Here is a 14,275-nt window from a genome sequence, read left to right as displayed (position 1 = left end):
TCAGTCCCAGCCCCTAGGCTTTTGCCTATCTCAGCAGCCTCCAAATTGGAATAGGCTGCCTCCTAGAGAACACTGTAGGTGATTTTGCCTACCTGCTCCCCAACCTCTGTGAGCTCCTCAGGCCTCAGCCTGGTATCCAAGGCCTCTCACTATCTGAGTCTGGTGTCATCTCCCCAGGCTCCCCCCAGGCACCTCACATTTCCTGCCATCTTGCTCCATCTGTCTTCAGGCCCGTGTTTATGATATTCCCTACCCGGAGAACCCCCGTCCTTCAAGACTCTCACTTTCACTGCCCGGGGGTGCAGGAGGGTGTCTCAAGGAGGAACCAGCCTAGGAGGCTGAATAGATATTTCCAGAAGGGGAGAGCACATTCATTTTCTGGGGCTGCTGTGATCGATTACCATGAACTTGATGGCGTAAAACAGCATATATATATTCTTTTACAGTTCTGGAAGCTAGAAATCCAAAATCGCTGGGCATAAACCAAGGAGTCAGCAGGGCCACACCCCCTCCAGGGTCTCTGTTTTGTTGCCCTTTCCAGCTTCTAGAGCTGCATGCTTTGGCTCATGGTTCCTTCCTCCGTTTTTAAAACCGGGAGCATAGAATCTTCAAATCTCTTTCTCTGATTCCGTGTCACACTGCCTTCTGCCTTCTGCCTTCTGTCAGTTACCTCTCTCTGCATCCCTCTTATCGGGACCCATGCGATTGTAATAATCCAGGATAATCTCCCCATCTCAAGACCCTTAATCACATCTGCAAAGTCACAACTTCCAGGTAGACATCTGGGGGAGGGGCATAGAAGGCAAGCGAGCAAAGTAGTTCTGATCGGGAGCTCTGAAGTCACTTCTGGGGCTTGGATCTCAGTTGCACCATCTGCCAGCTGCGTGGTCTTGGTCAAGTTGCTACATCTCTCTGATCCTCAGTTTCCTCATCTATAAAAGGGGAACAGTGCCTAGCTTCAGATAGGAACTCAGCAGGCATTTAACTATCCAGCAGAGGGAGCTGCACTCTGCGGGAGCTTAGAAGCTGAGAGAGGCAGCCCAGGAAGACCCTTCAGTAGGAGGGAGGGAGGGAGGGCAGGAAAGAAGACAGAGCAGGAGAGGCTGGGGTAGAGGGGTGGAGGGCAGACCTGGACCAGGTCCCAGGAAAGTGCGTGCGTGCATGTGTGCGTGTGCGTGTGTGTGTGCGCGCGCGTGTGTGTGTGTGTATTCTGTCTTAGGAGTCATGGACAGGGGACACAGAAAGTATTTAAACAGGGCAGATTTTGTTTTTGTTCCCTCTTATTGAGATGTAATTCATATGTAACATTCACCCTCTAGAGTGTACAATTCAGTGGTTTTTAGCATATTCACAAGGTGGTGCCACCATTAGCCCTATCTAATTCCAGAAATTTTTCATCTCCCCATAAAGAAACCCCACACCGTTTCACAGTTGCTGCTCCTCTCCCAAAGCTGTCCACAATCTCCAGCTCCAGACTTGAACCCAGAAAGAACTGAGACGTGGGGTAGGAGTGGGCTGAGGGGCCAGACCAGCCTGGGCTCGCTTTCCCCTCAGCCCCTGCCAGTTGCTTATATTACCTGAGGAACCACTGCACAGGTGGGCGGGGGCAGGGCCCTGAGGGGCGGGAGCTCGGGGTTCACTGTATGCACCAGGGTTACCATTTTTCTTTCTGGACGTAGTCACTTGGCTCCAGAGTCTTCTTCCCCACTGGGACTCACCTATCAGGAGACCAGCAGCTTTCCAGGCTCTATCCCCCACACATGGCATCTCAGGGCGCCCTCCACAGGAAGCAATAACTGTGGGGCTGCTAGAGGAAAGTGGGGGGCATTTGAGGCTGGGTCTTGACTGGTTCCCGAGAGATTGGAGTAGGAAAACTTTTTAAGTCCTGAGCAGCCCTGAGCCTCTCCTACCAATCCAACCACTCTTAGGAGTGGCTGGGAGTCAGCTGGGACATGAGGGACCCTCAGGGGCCTTCTTCAGTGCCCTCACCCTGCACCCCCCGCCCCGGGCTTAGTTCTGCCGGCTGATTGGAGGCTCCCAGGCCCTGTCTGGTCAGGGCTGTCTGACCTAGCCTAGAGGCAGCTGAAGCAGGAGAGAAGGCCATCTGGAGAAGCGAGGGACAGCAGTCAGGACATTGCTGAGCCAGCTGAGGCATCCCCTGGCAGTGATAGGGGCTTCTGGGATCAATTAGCAGAACCACCCTAACAGGGCTTGCGGCCCCTGACACACGCTCCTCAGGCACGTGTCATCGATCGGAGCCTCTGACAGCCTCCGCAGCCAGGAGGTGAAGCAGGGGCTGCTGCTGGCCTTTCTCATGTGCCTCGACCTCGCCTCCAACAGCCTGGCACAGAGCCTGCCCCTCCCCATCAGGGAGGGCGGGACTGGCCTTCCCGAACCTTTCATTGCCTTGCCTTTCCTACTGCTGTGAGTGCGGCAACACGTCTGTCTCAATTTTCACATACGTAAAATGGATCACGTACTGATTAAAGATCACTTCCTGGGTTGGGGAAAAAAATCATTCTCCCTCTTTCAGCAAGAACTGGCCCTAAATTAGCCAAGGAAAAGGTTCACTTATTCTTTAAACAAATGGCTCTTGAGACCCTGCTGAGTCGGGCACAAAGAGAAACAAGCAAGGTTTCCCCCCAGCCCACGCTCAGGAAGTCCAGAGCCTCCTGGAGGAGATGGATGTGTGTGAATTGAATCAACGAGAGGAGATCACAGCAATGAGAGAGATAAATAAACTGCTTGGTGGAGGAGGGGATTTTAGGGAAGGCTTCATGGAAGAGGTGGCATTTGAGCAGGAATTCCTGCTTGGGTTCAAAGGTGGAGAGTTTGGCACCTTGGGGAATAGCAACTGTGGACGGGAGCATAGATGAGCCTTGGGGGACACTGGGCCAGCAGGAGCTGGTCAGAAAGGAGGCTAAGGGACTCCATAAGGACAGAACCATCTGTTATCCCAGCCTCAGCACAAGGCCTGGCACGTCGTTGGAGTCGGGGGCTGTGAGTGCCCCGAGTGCAAGGCTGAGGGGCCAGGCCTCCCACCTATGGACAGTGGAAGCCTCCGTGAGGTTTTGTATTGGGTGTGAGGTAGGGGTCCAACCTCATCCTTTTGCATGTGGATGTTCATTTCTCCCAGCACTATTTGTTGCAAAGACTATTTTTCCTTATTGTATTATCCAAGCCCCTTTGTTGAAATGATTTGACCATAAATGTAAGTAACTGCAGCGTTTTAAAACGCAGTGAGATCTGCGCTATCAAAAGATCAATTTGGTGGCAGAGAGTGGAAAGGGCTGGAAGGAAGAGGGGGTTGGAGGGAGACTAGATGGGTAAGCTCAGTGGAGATCAGCCTGGGGCCCATGGCGGGGAGCCAGGTACGGGGCTGTGCCCTGAGCCCAGGCTGTGAGTCAGCTAGAACATTGTCCCCTGGTACTCACTGGGGAATCAGGATGGGGTGGGCAAGGTGGTAACAGAAAAAGCCTGTGCTCCTCGGCCCCTTCAGGTCCAGAGTGGCAAAATTAAACCTTCTCCAGAGATAGCCATTGCAAGTAGGTTTTCAGGTAACAAGAGAACTGTAAGTGTGGAACCATGACAATTACAGCGGCATTATCCCAGATTATAAAGCTTCCAAGAGGCGGCTCACACCTCCAGGCGTGCTGTGCCACCAATTTCCAGTGGAGGCTTGGGATCCAAACATCTAGGCCGCCTGAACCAGGCCCCACAGTGGGCGTGGGCTGCCAGGCAGGTGCCGCCCTACCACCTCTACTGCCTCCATTTCTCCAGGGAGATAGACCACAGGTCTGAGAAACAGGTACGAGCAAGGTAAAGCTGACAGGCCATCTAGGAAGGAAATTGGTCCCTTCATGGGCTTCCCCAGCCCTGGAGGCACCGAGTCCCTCCAAGGCTCTTTTTGTCCTCCTCCCTGCCCCACCTTCCCTCCTCCCTGGAGACAGTGGGACCGCACAGAGCTGGAGCTGGCCTAGCACTGCCCCTTCTGGCGACCTTTAGCCAATCAGCTTCTCTGGATGGCATTTTTGCTTTGGGAAAACAGGGAGACGAGCTCCCACTTCGCAGAATTAAATGAAATATTTTAGATAAAGAGCCTGAGGAAGAGGAAGCAGTACGATCTACGTGTGTGACGATTTGGCAGCGCCCGTTAACACAGTTCAAATCCACACCCTGACAGGTTTGCAGATATGTCTAAGGATGCTCCATGCAGTCCCTTCCGTGACCTTGGAAAACTGTGAACTGAAAAGGCCATTATAGGGGTCTGATTAAATTAGGAACCACTGGTCCTACAGAACACTTTGCCATTAGCAAAGAATCTGGCAGCTCCGATGTGCTGTCACAGGCAGACCCCCACCGCGTGGGGCTGCATGAACAAAGCAAGCACAAATAACGCCTACAGAAGGATGGCATTCACGCTTTTCAGAACCCTTCACAAGCACTAGATTTTATATCTTCATATATATGCAGATGTGTATGTAGATGCAATAAAAACAGCCTGGAAGAAAGCACACCCAAATGACCCAGTGGTCGCCTCTGGGGAAGGGACTGGGATGGAGGCTGCAAGGTGGCAGGAGCATCAGAGGCAATTTCACTGTGCTGTAGTTTAAGTGTTTAACTACAATGTGCGCCTGCATCATCTGCACGGACACACACATTAAAAAACACTTGCTGACACCAAGGGCAGAGAGGAGGGCCTGACCCGCGCTCGCTCAAGGCTTGGAGGCCATAATTATGACCACGGGTCAGAGGAGCCTAGGAAAGAAAGTGTCTCAGTGCCTTATGCCAATGTCCCCAACTCTTGGAGTCTGGATTCAGGGATAGTGAAGCCCCTCAGGTGGACAAGTGACATCCCCTGACATCCAGGAGGGACAGAGAGATAGCACTCTGCCAGCCTGGCTGGGCTGAGGCCACAGCCCACCTCTCCTGGCTGAGCGGTCTGCCAAGAAAACTATCGAACAACATAAAAATCTATCTTGGAAACCCCAGAGGCATCCTTAGAATGGAGCGTGGCCTTTAAATTAGAATGTGGGAAAAAAAAAAAAAAAGGCAGATTTGCCTGTAACTTGATTTCAGGTTAGCGAGGGCTGGTGGCCAACACGCAGTGGCTGTGCCCGGCCCAGCAACCCGCCCCCACCTTGCCAAGGTCCCGCGATGTTGGCTGTGAAGGTGGGATTCCGTGTGCAACCAGCACGTGTTCCCATGGAAACTCAGCTTCGCAGAATCCTCTGGAAATCGTTGCTGAGGAGGGGCCATGGTTTCCCACGCCCACTTTGCAGTTTGGTTTCCAGAGATGGTTTTCTCAGGCAAGTGCTGAGAGGAGCAAGAGCAGGAGGGAGGGCTGGAGGCTGAAACCCCGAGGGGCAGAACGGACAGGGTGGGCCCCTCCCCTGGGTGTCAGACTTAGCTAAAAGGTTTCAGATGCCCCAAGGCGCTGACGAGGGTGGCAGGGCATGACCTAGGAGGAGAGATGGGAAATCCCTGTCAGAGCAAGGTCAGGCCAGGCAGAGAGAAGCGTACTCTGAGACCCCCGAGGGGTGGGGCAGGGCCCCCAACAAGAGGAAGCAGCACCAGAGGCTTGGCCCTCGGGGCTGCCTGCGGCTTCTCCTCCCAGTTCTAGGCCTGGGGTCCACCCTCAGGATGGCTGCCAGCCACCCTTAGAGTCTAAGGCTCCCCTCGGCCTGCCTCTCACCTGTTCCCCCTCAGGCCCCCTTCCCTCTGGCACAATCCCAGCTGTTCCCCTTCTCCAGCCCCTCCTGAGACCACACACACACACACACATGCACGCATGCACGCACGCACACACACGAACGCACACGCACACACACGCACACATGCACACACACATGCGCACACACACACACGCTTCTCTGCTCGCCTTGCCCCTACCCCAGGTGCTCCCTGTGGGGGCAACCACAGTCCCTGGGTCCCCATTTGGCAGACCCCCTCCGCACTGTCTCCTGGCAAGCTGCTTTTCCTGCAGGATTAATGCAGAAGGAAACACACAGCCAGCACACGCTCCGAGCCTCTGCGCAAGCACGGAGTTCCCCATCTGTCCTCTCTGAGCAATGCTGAGCCTCTCGATTGTCACTTAAACCCAGGCTCAAGTGGACATGGCTGTTGGGAAGTGGAACTGGGATTCAAGAGAGGCCAGCAGCCACCCAGCCCCAAAATGACCCCCAAGGGTGGGTCCTCTCTCCCATTCAGAGTCACACACAAGCTTGCCAATAAGGAGCTCTCTGTCCCCTCCAGCTCCCTCACTGCCACCTGTGCCCCCTGCAGTCATCTGCCACCCTTTCCCCCTGCACTGGCCCGTCTCCGGCCCGGCCGGTGGGGAATGGGTGCTCGGTCTTCTTTGCTCCACACTGGGAGTCCCAGAACACGGCTTCCCCAGCATCCTTTGCGTCAAAGCCCCTCCAAGGGTCCCGCCCTTTCACTCTGACCCTCCTCCTCCTTCTGCGTCTCTTCTTGCTCACGGAAGATGTCAACACCTCCTGGCTTCACAGCCTTGCCCTGAACGGGGCTCGGCCACCATGCCGGCAATGGCTGTGCCCACAAGGGGGTGACGGGTTGGTCCCCAAGGGCCCCAGAGGTCACAGGGAGGAGTTGAGGTTTGGTTCCCAGTGAGATGGGAACAGGAAGGTTTCAAGCACAGAAAGGGACAGGCCCTACGTGGAGAAGAGACTGTGGAGTCAGGGCAGCCATGCTGGGGCCCAGACGGGGGCGTGGGGGAAATTCTTCCAGGCTCCCCTCTCTGTCTCTGGGGCCAACTGGAAAAGGCTGATTCCCAGCCAGAGCACCTGGGGTCCAGGGGCTGAGGACAGGAGGCCAAGGCCCAGCAAGGTGGCCTCCTCCTGGCTTTGGTTTTCTTGGGGAGGCTCACTGCACCCTCAACAACCCTCACTGCCCCCCACCTGGCCTCAGGCTGTTAAGAACCTGGAAGATTGTGCAGAGGCTTAGGCAGTTCCTTCTCCCTAAACGGGCAGGAAGTTCATTACCTCCAGCCTCCGGGGAGTAGAGAACTCTCCCTCAGCCTTATAACCCATTTCGAAATCCTCCTTTCTGTGAGATCGCTAGCCAGGCCCAGAACCAAGCTGGGAGGCTGTGGACAGTCCTGTGGCCCAGGGAGGCTCTGTGGCACCCTAGCAGAGGGGCCGGGGGCAGCTTCTGGACATCAGTCTCTCTCCACCCCCAACTCCAGTCCTTCTATCACTGCCTCGAGGGCTGGTGGCCCAGGTCGGGGCCTGCACCTTGGGCCCCCCACCCTTCCCAGGGGTTTGCATGTGAGGGTATCCCAGGGAACTCTGGGATAGCAGAGGGTGGGGAGGGAGGACTGGCTTGCCCATTTTACAAATGAGAAAACAGTGGAAAGCCGAGGGAGAGGTAGGGAGAGCCTGACAGACAGCCTGGGTGATCCGGACCTTTCGCCCCTGACCGCCTGTGTAATGGGTCACCTCTCACAGCGCTGGCTGCCGTGGGGGTGAAATGAGGGGCAACGGGAGCTCTGGGAGCCACAGAAAAGGGGCCACTGTCCACATGGGGCCCGAGCTTCTACAACATGAAGGAACCCCTTGGCCCACCCCAGGGAGGCCCCAGGCGCCAAGCCATGCAGCTAGACCACGACAGAGAGAGGTGACCTGGAGGCAGCTGGACTGGCCCTGCACCAGGAGGGAAGGAGCTGGTCTGGCCTCCATTCCCAGGGGACCAGGGCTCGGCATAGGTGGATAAAGGCAGAGGAGGTCGGTGGGGTCAGGATGGGCCAGACAGAGGGAGTTTTGGGGGACTGGGTCTCAGGATGGAAGAAGGAACAAGCTGAGGCCCTGAGGGTGAAAAAGAGGGTGACAAAGCACTGGGCACAGTAGGTACAAAGGGCCAGGCCAATGGGAGACAACCTCGGGTCCTTGCTGGACATTGTTCAGCTCCGGTTCAGCTAGCACCTTGGCATCTCTCACTCGGAACCACCCAAATCGCCTTCCTCACCAGCCTGTGCCCAGACCCTCCCTGCTCCAGGCCTCCAGGCACTCGGCCACCTCCTCAGCCCCCAGCTCTGTCCTCTGCATGCTTCATTTATACCCCATCCATCCCACCTCGCCTCCTGTTCTACCTCGGGGGCTGCCTGTGCCTCTGGCCTCGCTGGGCGGGGGCAGGGAGGTGGGCATCTGCACACGTGCTCCTTTATTCATCCTCTCCACAACGGCACTGACGAGGACCCCTCGCCAGATCCCTCCTGAGCAGCTCACAGTTGGCCTTGCAGGCTGTGCTGAGAGAGCCTGTGGGTCTCACGAGGAGGGCTCTGGGGCCAGGTGGTGTCCAAGAGAGCCCTCGAAGACTGAGGAAGGGCCCGCCCGGTGGAGGGAACAGCTTGGACAAAGGCCTGCAGGTGGGAAACTGGGTATGGTTGGGGTGCAGAATAGGGGGTGGGGCAGGCCAAGGCAGGAAGGGCCTGGAATGTGGGGGTGAGGTAATGGGGTGCCCCTGGGGCCTCATTCCTGGTACAGATCACATCCTTTGTGGGAAGAGGCTGCCCCAGAGCCTCTGAGCCAGGCCAAGACCTATGCGCAGGCACAGCTCATGCTAGAGATTTTCATAGACCATATTAAAGTCACTGTCATTCTCAAATCCATGTGGTTTCTCCTAGAAAAAAAGGAAAAAATAATAATAACAATAGGTAAGGAAAAGAACAAAGTTGCACTAATTTAGTTTTAGTCAGAGGCAAACAAATAGGTGGCTTCCTGCATAGCTGTGACAGGGAAGCCCGTCCTTGTCCCCAAGCCCACCTCGCCAGCCTCTTCTAGCTCCACTCCACTCCACCCCTGCTCTCTGCCCTCCTGCCCTATGGGCTTCCCCTTTCCTGCTTCGGGGCCTCCCCACATGCTCTTCCCTTTGTCTGGGGTGCTCCTTCAACCCCATATGTCCCCCCATTACCTCCTAATCATCCTGCAGGGCTCACTCAGCATCCTTGAGAGCCTCCGGCCCAGCCCTGGTCCCGTCCTTCTCCAGAGCCCACTCCTTAGAGGGGGCTACAAATGTCTCTGTGTGTTTATCAGGTCAGCGACTGTGTTCCTGCAGCCCCAAGGCTGCTGGAGGTCAGGGACATGTCTAACCACCCCGGCCAGCAACCCAGGGCCTGGTGCAGGGCCGGCACTGCCTGGAGGGGCCCGGCCATCCTTGGGAGTCCCAGGATGGGGAAGCCCTGCTTGCAGTCAGGGCTTAGTTCAGGGCTGAGTATAGAAAGGGCTTTGAGGATGGGGAGACTCACCAGACAGCATCGGCCTGGGCTCCCTGGGTTGGGGGAGGCCAAGCACCAGCCCCCTCACTTCTAATGGCTCTCCCAACATGCCCATGGGCCTACCCACAAGTTCGTACTTTATGGTGTCCAAATCTGTGGTGTAGACTTTACTTAACTTGGAACTCATTTGAATTGAGAGGCAGTTGGTTTTGCAGCAAAGTGTCGCTCACCCACTTTACCGATGAGCAAACAGAGGTGTAAGAGAGAATCGCGATCAAGTGACATGCCTTGGCCCCCAGAACAATAATAAGAGGGCCCAGGCCACACCAGCTCAGACCCCAGCTACCGACCTTAGCCAACACCAGCCTGGGGGCGGCTAGAAGCCTTACATCCTTTGCCTGATTGGTCAGTGTCCACAATACACTGTCTCCAGTGGTAGTTACCATGGCTCAGGGTAAATCTATGAGGTGAGTGCTGTTAGGCCCCTCTGTTCACAGACAGGGGACTCGGGCACACAGAGCAGCCCCATGGCCAAGGCTGCACAGATGGTAAGAGGTAGGGCAGGGGTTCCAGCCCACCTGTGCTCTTCCCCGCTAAGCCATCTGCCTCAGAGAGGGCTGCAATTCAACAGTGGGGGCTCACTCCCATGTTCCTATTCACCCCATTTCACAGATGAGGAGAGGGTCAGGCTGTCCTGTACCCTGCATACCTGGGAGAAGACGCTCTGGCTGGGGGGCGGGCTGCTGGCCTCGTTCTGCATGCAGGCGTAAACCTCAGTCTCTTGGCGCTGCAGGGCCTGCGGGAGAGGGCGTGAAGGTCAGAGGAAGGTGAACCGAGGGGCCCCAGCAGCCGGGCCTCCCTGCCTGTTACGGACCACGCGTGCCTGCAGGAGCCTAGGGGATGGGTAGAGCCCCGAGGGCCGTAGCCTGTGAGGGGAGGCCCACCTCGCCCAGCGACACCACACATGGTCACACCGCCATGCCGGCGTACCTGCCACTCCCTCATCCCTTTCCTCCTCTCTGTGCCCTTGAACCATCTCAAGGCTCCAGCCATGACACCTATGGCCACAGCTCCCATAGGATGCCCTCTTGGCATCCATCTTCACTCCCCTGGTCCAGAGCCCCTGTCCCTGTGCGGGTCTTGACCACTTGTCTATACCCTCCGGGGCTCCCTTGACCCCCCTCTCCAGCCCGCATTCACAGATGACCTAGGCGCCCCATTGGGGTCATACTCTTCTCCCAGAAAGCTGTGCCTGGTGTGTCTCTTGGTCTCTGATCCTTGTCAAGTGAGCTACAATGAGGGGGCTCCTCGCTCCCCTGAGTATATGTCTTGGGGCCACACTCACTCTAGGCCCAGCTATGAGCAGCCTGACCAGAGGCCTCAGGAGTAAGAAAGAACCAGGGCTTTGAAATCAGATAAGACTAGGTTCAATTCTCAGCTCTGACACCTCCCAGCCATGGGCAACCCCTGAACTTCTCTGTGCCTCAGTTTCTCTATCCGTATAATGGGAATAATCATATCTATCTTGCAGGCTCGATGAATGATAAAATTGAGATATTGTGCATGAAAGGCCCAGCACAAGGTCTGGTAAATAGTAGATGCTTAGTAACTGTTGAATCATCATCAGCTGAATGGTCATCAAGGGAGGCTTGATGCGTCCCTCCCCGCTCTGCAGTCACAGCCTGGACCCTCCCTCAGACTCTTTTGTGCACTGGATCTCAAGAGAGGAACAGTCGCTGCTCTTTGGGACTGTCAGAGCAGAGCCACCAACAGCCTAACCAAGAGGCAGGAACCTTTCCTTCCCACATGTACATGTCATATGGATGCCGGCTGGTTGCCAAGGAGGTGGTTTCCCTGGCAACAGGCAAGCAGGGGTTGCTGAGGCAGGCTGGAGAGACAGGTGGTGCTCTGAGGCAAGAGGGGGGTTGGGAGGGGAGAAGGGAGGCGCCGAGAGGTAGCTGGGTATGAAAACCCATGTAATGAACCATTTGGCTCTTGAGAGACCCTCACTTCAAGGGCGTCACTCACAGGGATGGCAAGGTGGCCCTGTGAGTCAAGGGCCATCTGGGTCAGAAATAGAGTGAGTTTTGGGAAAGGGGTTTCTGACCTGCCTGCAGGTAAGAAAGGGGGCAGGGCCACTCCAAAGAGGTACCCCATTTCCAGTGGAAGGCAACTTCCAAGGCCTGCTCTGGCCTGTCGGGTCACCACACCTGCTCAGAGCACCGGCCACCACTGGCGAGCCTGGCACGTGAGGTGGAGACCTGCTCCTAGCAGCCCTGAGCCCCTATCCTCTGTGCCCCCAGGCCTGGACCTCCACAAACCCGATAGCCCCTCCGCGCTGGACGTTTCCGGTCACAGAGAGAAGGGAGGAAAGGGGCCTCCTTGCTGACCTCTCGGCAAGGGAGCAGATCTGTGGCCCCACAGGCAGCTACCTTCTCCCTCACGTCCAAATCACGCGGGCTGCCTGCCACACACGAGATGCCAGGGCACACAGCCCCGCAGCGGCAGAGTCCAGATTGGAACTCAGGCCTCCTGCCCCCCGTGCTACATGCTCCCATGGACCTAGGCATGTGGCCGGGGGCTTTCCAAGCCAGAGAAGAGCACTCTGCCCTGGGACCCTGCAGGCCTCTGCCCCACACTGGCGGCGGCCATGCCGCGGTGGGGCTGAGGGCAGGGGAGCCTGCAGAAGTGCTGTAAATTAGCAGCTGGCTGCACAGTGAAGCCGCTGACAAGTCCCGACCTGCTGGCTGCATTTGCATTCAGGGTGTGACCTGCATCACCAGGCTGTGACATGCAGACTGGCCTTGTCAATAGTACACCGCTGAGGCCCCGAACCAGACCCTCCCGGCCTCCTTAAGTGGTGATGGGGCCTGCCTCCCTCGGCGTGTGCCTACTGAGAGAAGACTGCCCAGGCTTCTGAGTGGGCTGCACTGGGCTGGGCCAGGCTGGGCTGGGACAGAATTGGGCCCGGGGCGGCGTTGGGGCAGTGCTGGGATGCACCACGCTGTGCTGTGTTGTGCTCTGTCTGTGCTGGGCTAGGACCTGGGATTGTGCTGGGCTGTGCTGCGTTGCCTTTGCTGTCCTGGGACTGGGCTGGGCTGGGCTGGCCTGAGCTGTTTGTCTGGGTCTCAGGCGCTCCATGTCCTTGGCTTCCTGCTGCTCAGTAGGCAATGGCGCTGACCCGAATGGTCGTCAGCGCTGGCAGAGGCAGGAAGCCAAGGCCAAGGCCTTCCTTCAGGCAGGCTGAGGCCAGAGCTGAAGTCAGCTGCCCCAGGCCAGGACCTCATCTGAGGGCCTTCCTGTAATACTCACCTCCCCACCCCCGTGACCAAGGAAACAGAAGAGCTGTGTTGTCATGGACACCTGCACATAGAGATGTACACGACGCACTCTGGGGACAGGCGGGTGCGATCTGGGGGCCGTTCAGAAAGGTGAGGTACTCGGTGGGACTGAGCACTTCCTCTCTAGGTCAAGGTCTTAGAATGTCCAAAATGAATGGAATGAGGAAGCAGGCCAGGGGTAGGCCTCCAATACAGGCCTCTCGTGCCAGGCCGAGGAGCTGGCAGCGGGGAACTTCTGGAGGTTTCTGAGTGGGAAACGACCGCCTCGTCAGCGTGCCGGGAAGCCCCTGCGGCTGCAGTGAGGAGCAGGAGGGGCTGGAGGCTAAGAGCAGCGATGGGGGTAGAGACAGCGCAGAGCTGAGGGGAAGCGTCGAATGCTGTTGGTTAAGGTGACATCGCAATGCTGGTGCCCCGCGGTTCCCACGGGGTGCCCGCTCCGTGCCCAGCACTGAGCTCCACGGAATCTCGGGCACCCGGAAGTCTTCTCATCCATACGGCAGATCGCTGAGCACCCACCGCGTGCCAGGCACTGAGCTGGGGCTGTAGGGTGAGGTGTGAGATAGATCACAATAAGGAAAGTAAAAGGTGGCCATTAGGGCCACGGAGAGACAGAGAAGGAAGATAGGGAGGTTCGGCTACGGGGCAGGGAGGTTGCCATTTTAAAAGAGAGGCCAGGAAAGGCCTCACCACAAAGGTGGCATCTGAGCAGAGAGCTGGGGAATGAGGGAGCAGCCCTGTGGACGGCCACAGAAAAGACACTCTGGAGCAGAGGGCACAGCCAAGAGCGAGGCCCCGTGATGGAGGCATGCCTGCGGGGCCTGGGAGCAGCAAGGAGGCCAGCGCCACTGGAGCGAGTGAGTGAGGAGGAGAGAGAGTGGGAAGACAGGTGGACAGAGCTCTTGGGGGCCACTATCAGAGCCTTGACATTGATTCCGAGTCAGACAGGAACCTCTGAAGGACAACAGCAGTCATGAGAATGTGCTTTGCAGGCCCCCAACTCCAGGGATCAGCACAGACCAAGGTCCCCAGCTGCTGGGTTCTGAAATCCATCATTACATGTGCACAGAGGCCACACACACCGTGGGCTAATCCCGGCCAATGGCTGAGCCTGGTAGGGGTGCCATCCCAGCCTCTCGCCCTGGGAGACAGGGGACCTCTGTTAGTTGGGGCTCCCAATGGCCTTGCTGAACCTTCCTGAGACTGTGTGGTGGTCGGTGCTTCCTCTCTGCCCTTCCCCCTTGTCCTTCACTCAGGACCAGACCCGCATCTGTCTGGCGGCTCTCCCTGTCTTCCCCATTTTCTCTCACAGATAGTTTCCCGAATGAAATGATTGCACGTCTAACCCCGCTTGCTTGGTGTCCACTTCTTGGAGGACCCAAACTCACCAGGGGCTCAGAGCAGAGTGGACGTGACCTGTCTGTGGTTGGACAGGATCACTCTGCTGCTGCCGGGTAGAGAACAGACCAGGGAGCAAGGATAATGATAGGCCAGCTGATGTGAAACCAACTGCAGGACTCTAGGCAAGAAATGGTGGTGGCTCCCGCCAGTGTTAGCGGTGGAGGGCGGAAGCGGCAGATTTCAGATGTGCTTGCGGACAAGATGTGATGGAAAGATAGAAGGAAAGGACAGCTCAAAATTTTAAACCCAAGCAACAGAAAGGATGGAGCAATCATTCTCCGTGATGAGGATGGTGTAGAGAGGC

At 56.9% G+C, this 14,275-nt stretch overlaps 1 protein-coding gene across 1 annotated transcript in view; it reads right to left on the bottom strand.

Annotated features, from left to right (window-relative positions):
- Nucleotides 1-8,163: 8,163 nt before the first annotated feature.
- Nucleotides 8,164-14,275, bottom strand: part of NFAM1 (NFAT activating protein with ITAM motif 1) — a 28,999-nt gene continuing 22,887 nt past the window's right edge. Inside the window, exons 5-6 of the mRNA XM_011369112.2 lie at nucleotides 9,942-10,028; nucleotides 8,164-8,637 (exon numbers count right to left, since the gene is read on the bottom strand). Coding sequence (XP_011367414.1) covers nucleotides 8,578-8,637; nucleotides 9,942-10,028 — 147 coding nt within the window. The 3' untranslated portion in view covers nucleotides 8,164-8,577. The remainder of the gene's footprint in view (nucleotides 8,638-9,941; nucleotides 10,029-14,275) is intronic.

This window comes from Pteropus vampyrus, unplaced genomic scaffold, assembly GCF_000151845.1.
Source record: "Pteropus vampyrus isolate Shadow unplaced genomic scaffold, Pvam_2.0 Scaffold145, whole genome shotgun sequence".
Classification (NCBI taxonomy): Eukaryota; Metazoa; Chordata; class Mammalia; order Chiroptera; family Pteropodidae; genus Pteropus; species Pteropus vampyrus.
Note: the sequence above shows the minus strand (reverse complement) of the source record. Positions and strands in the feature narration are given on the sequence as shown.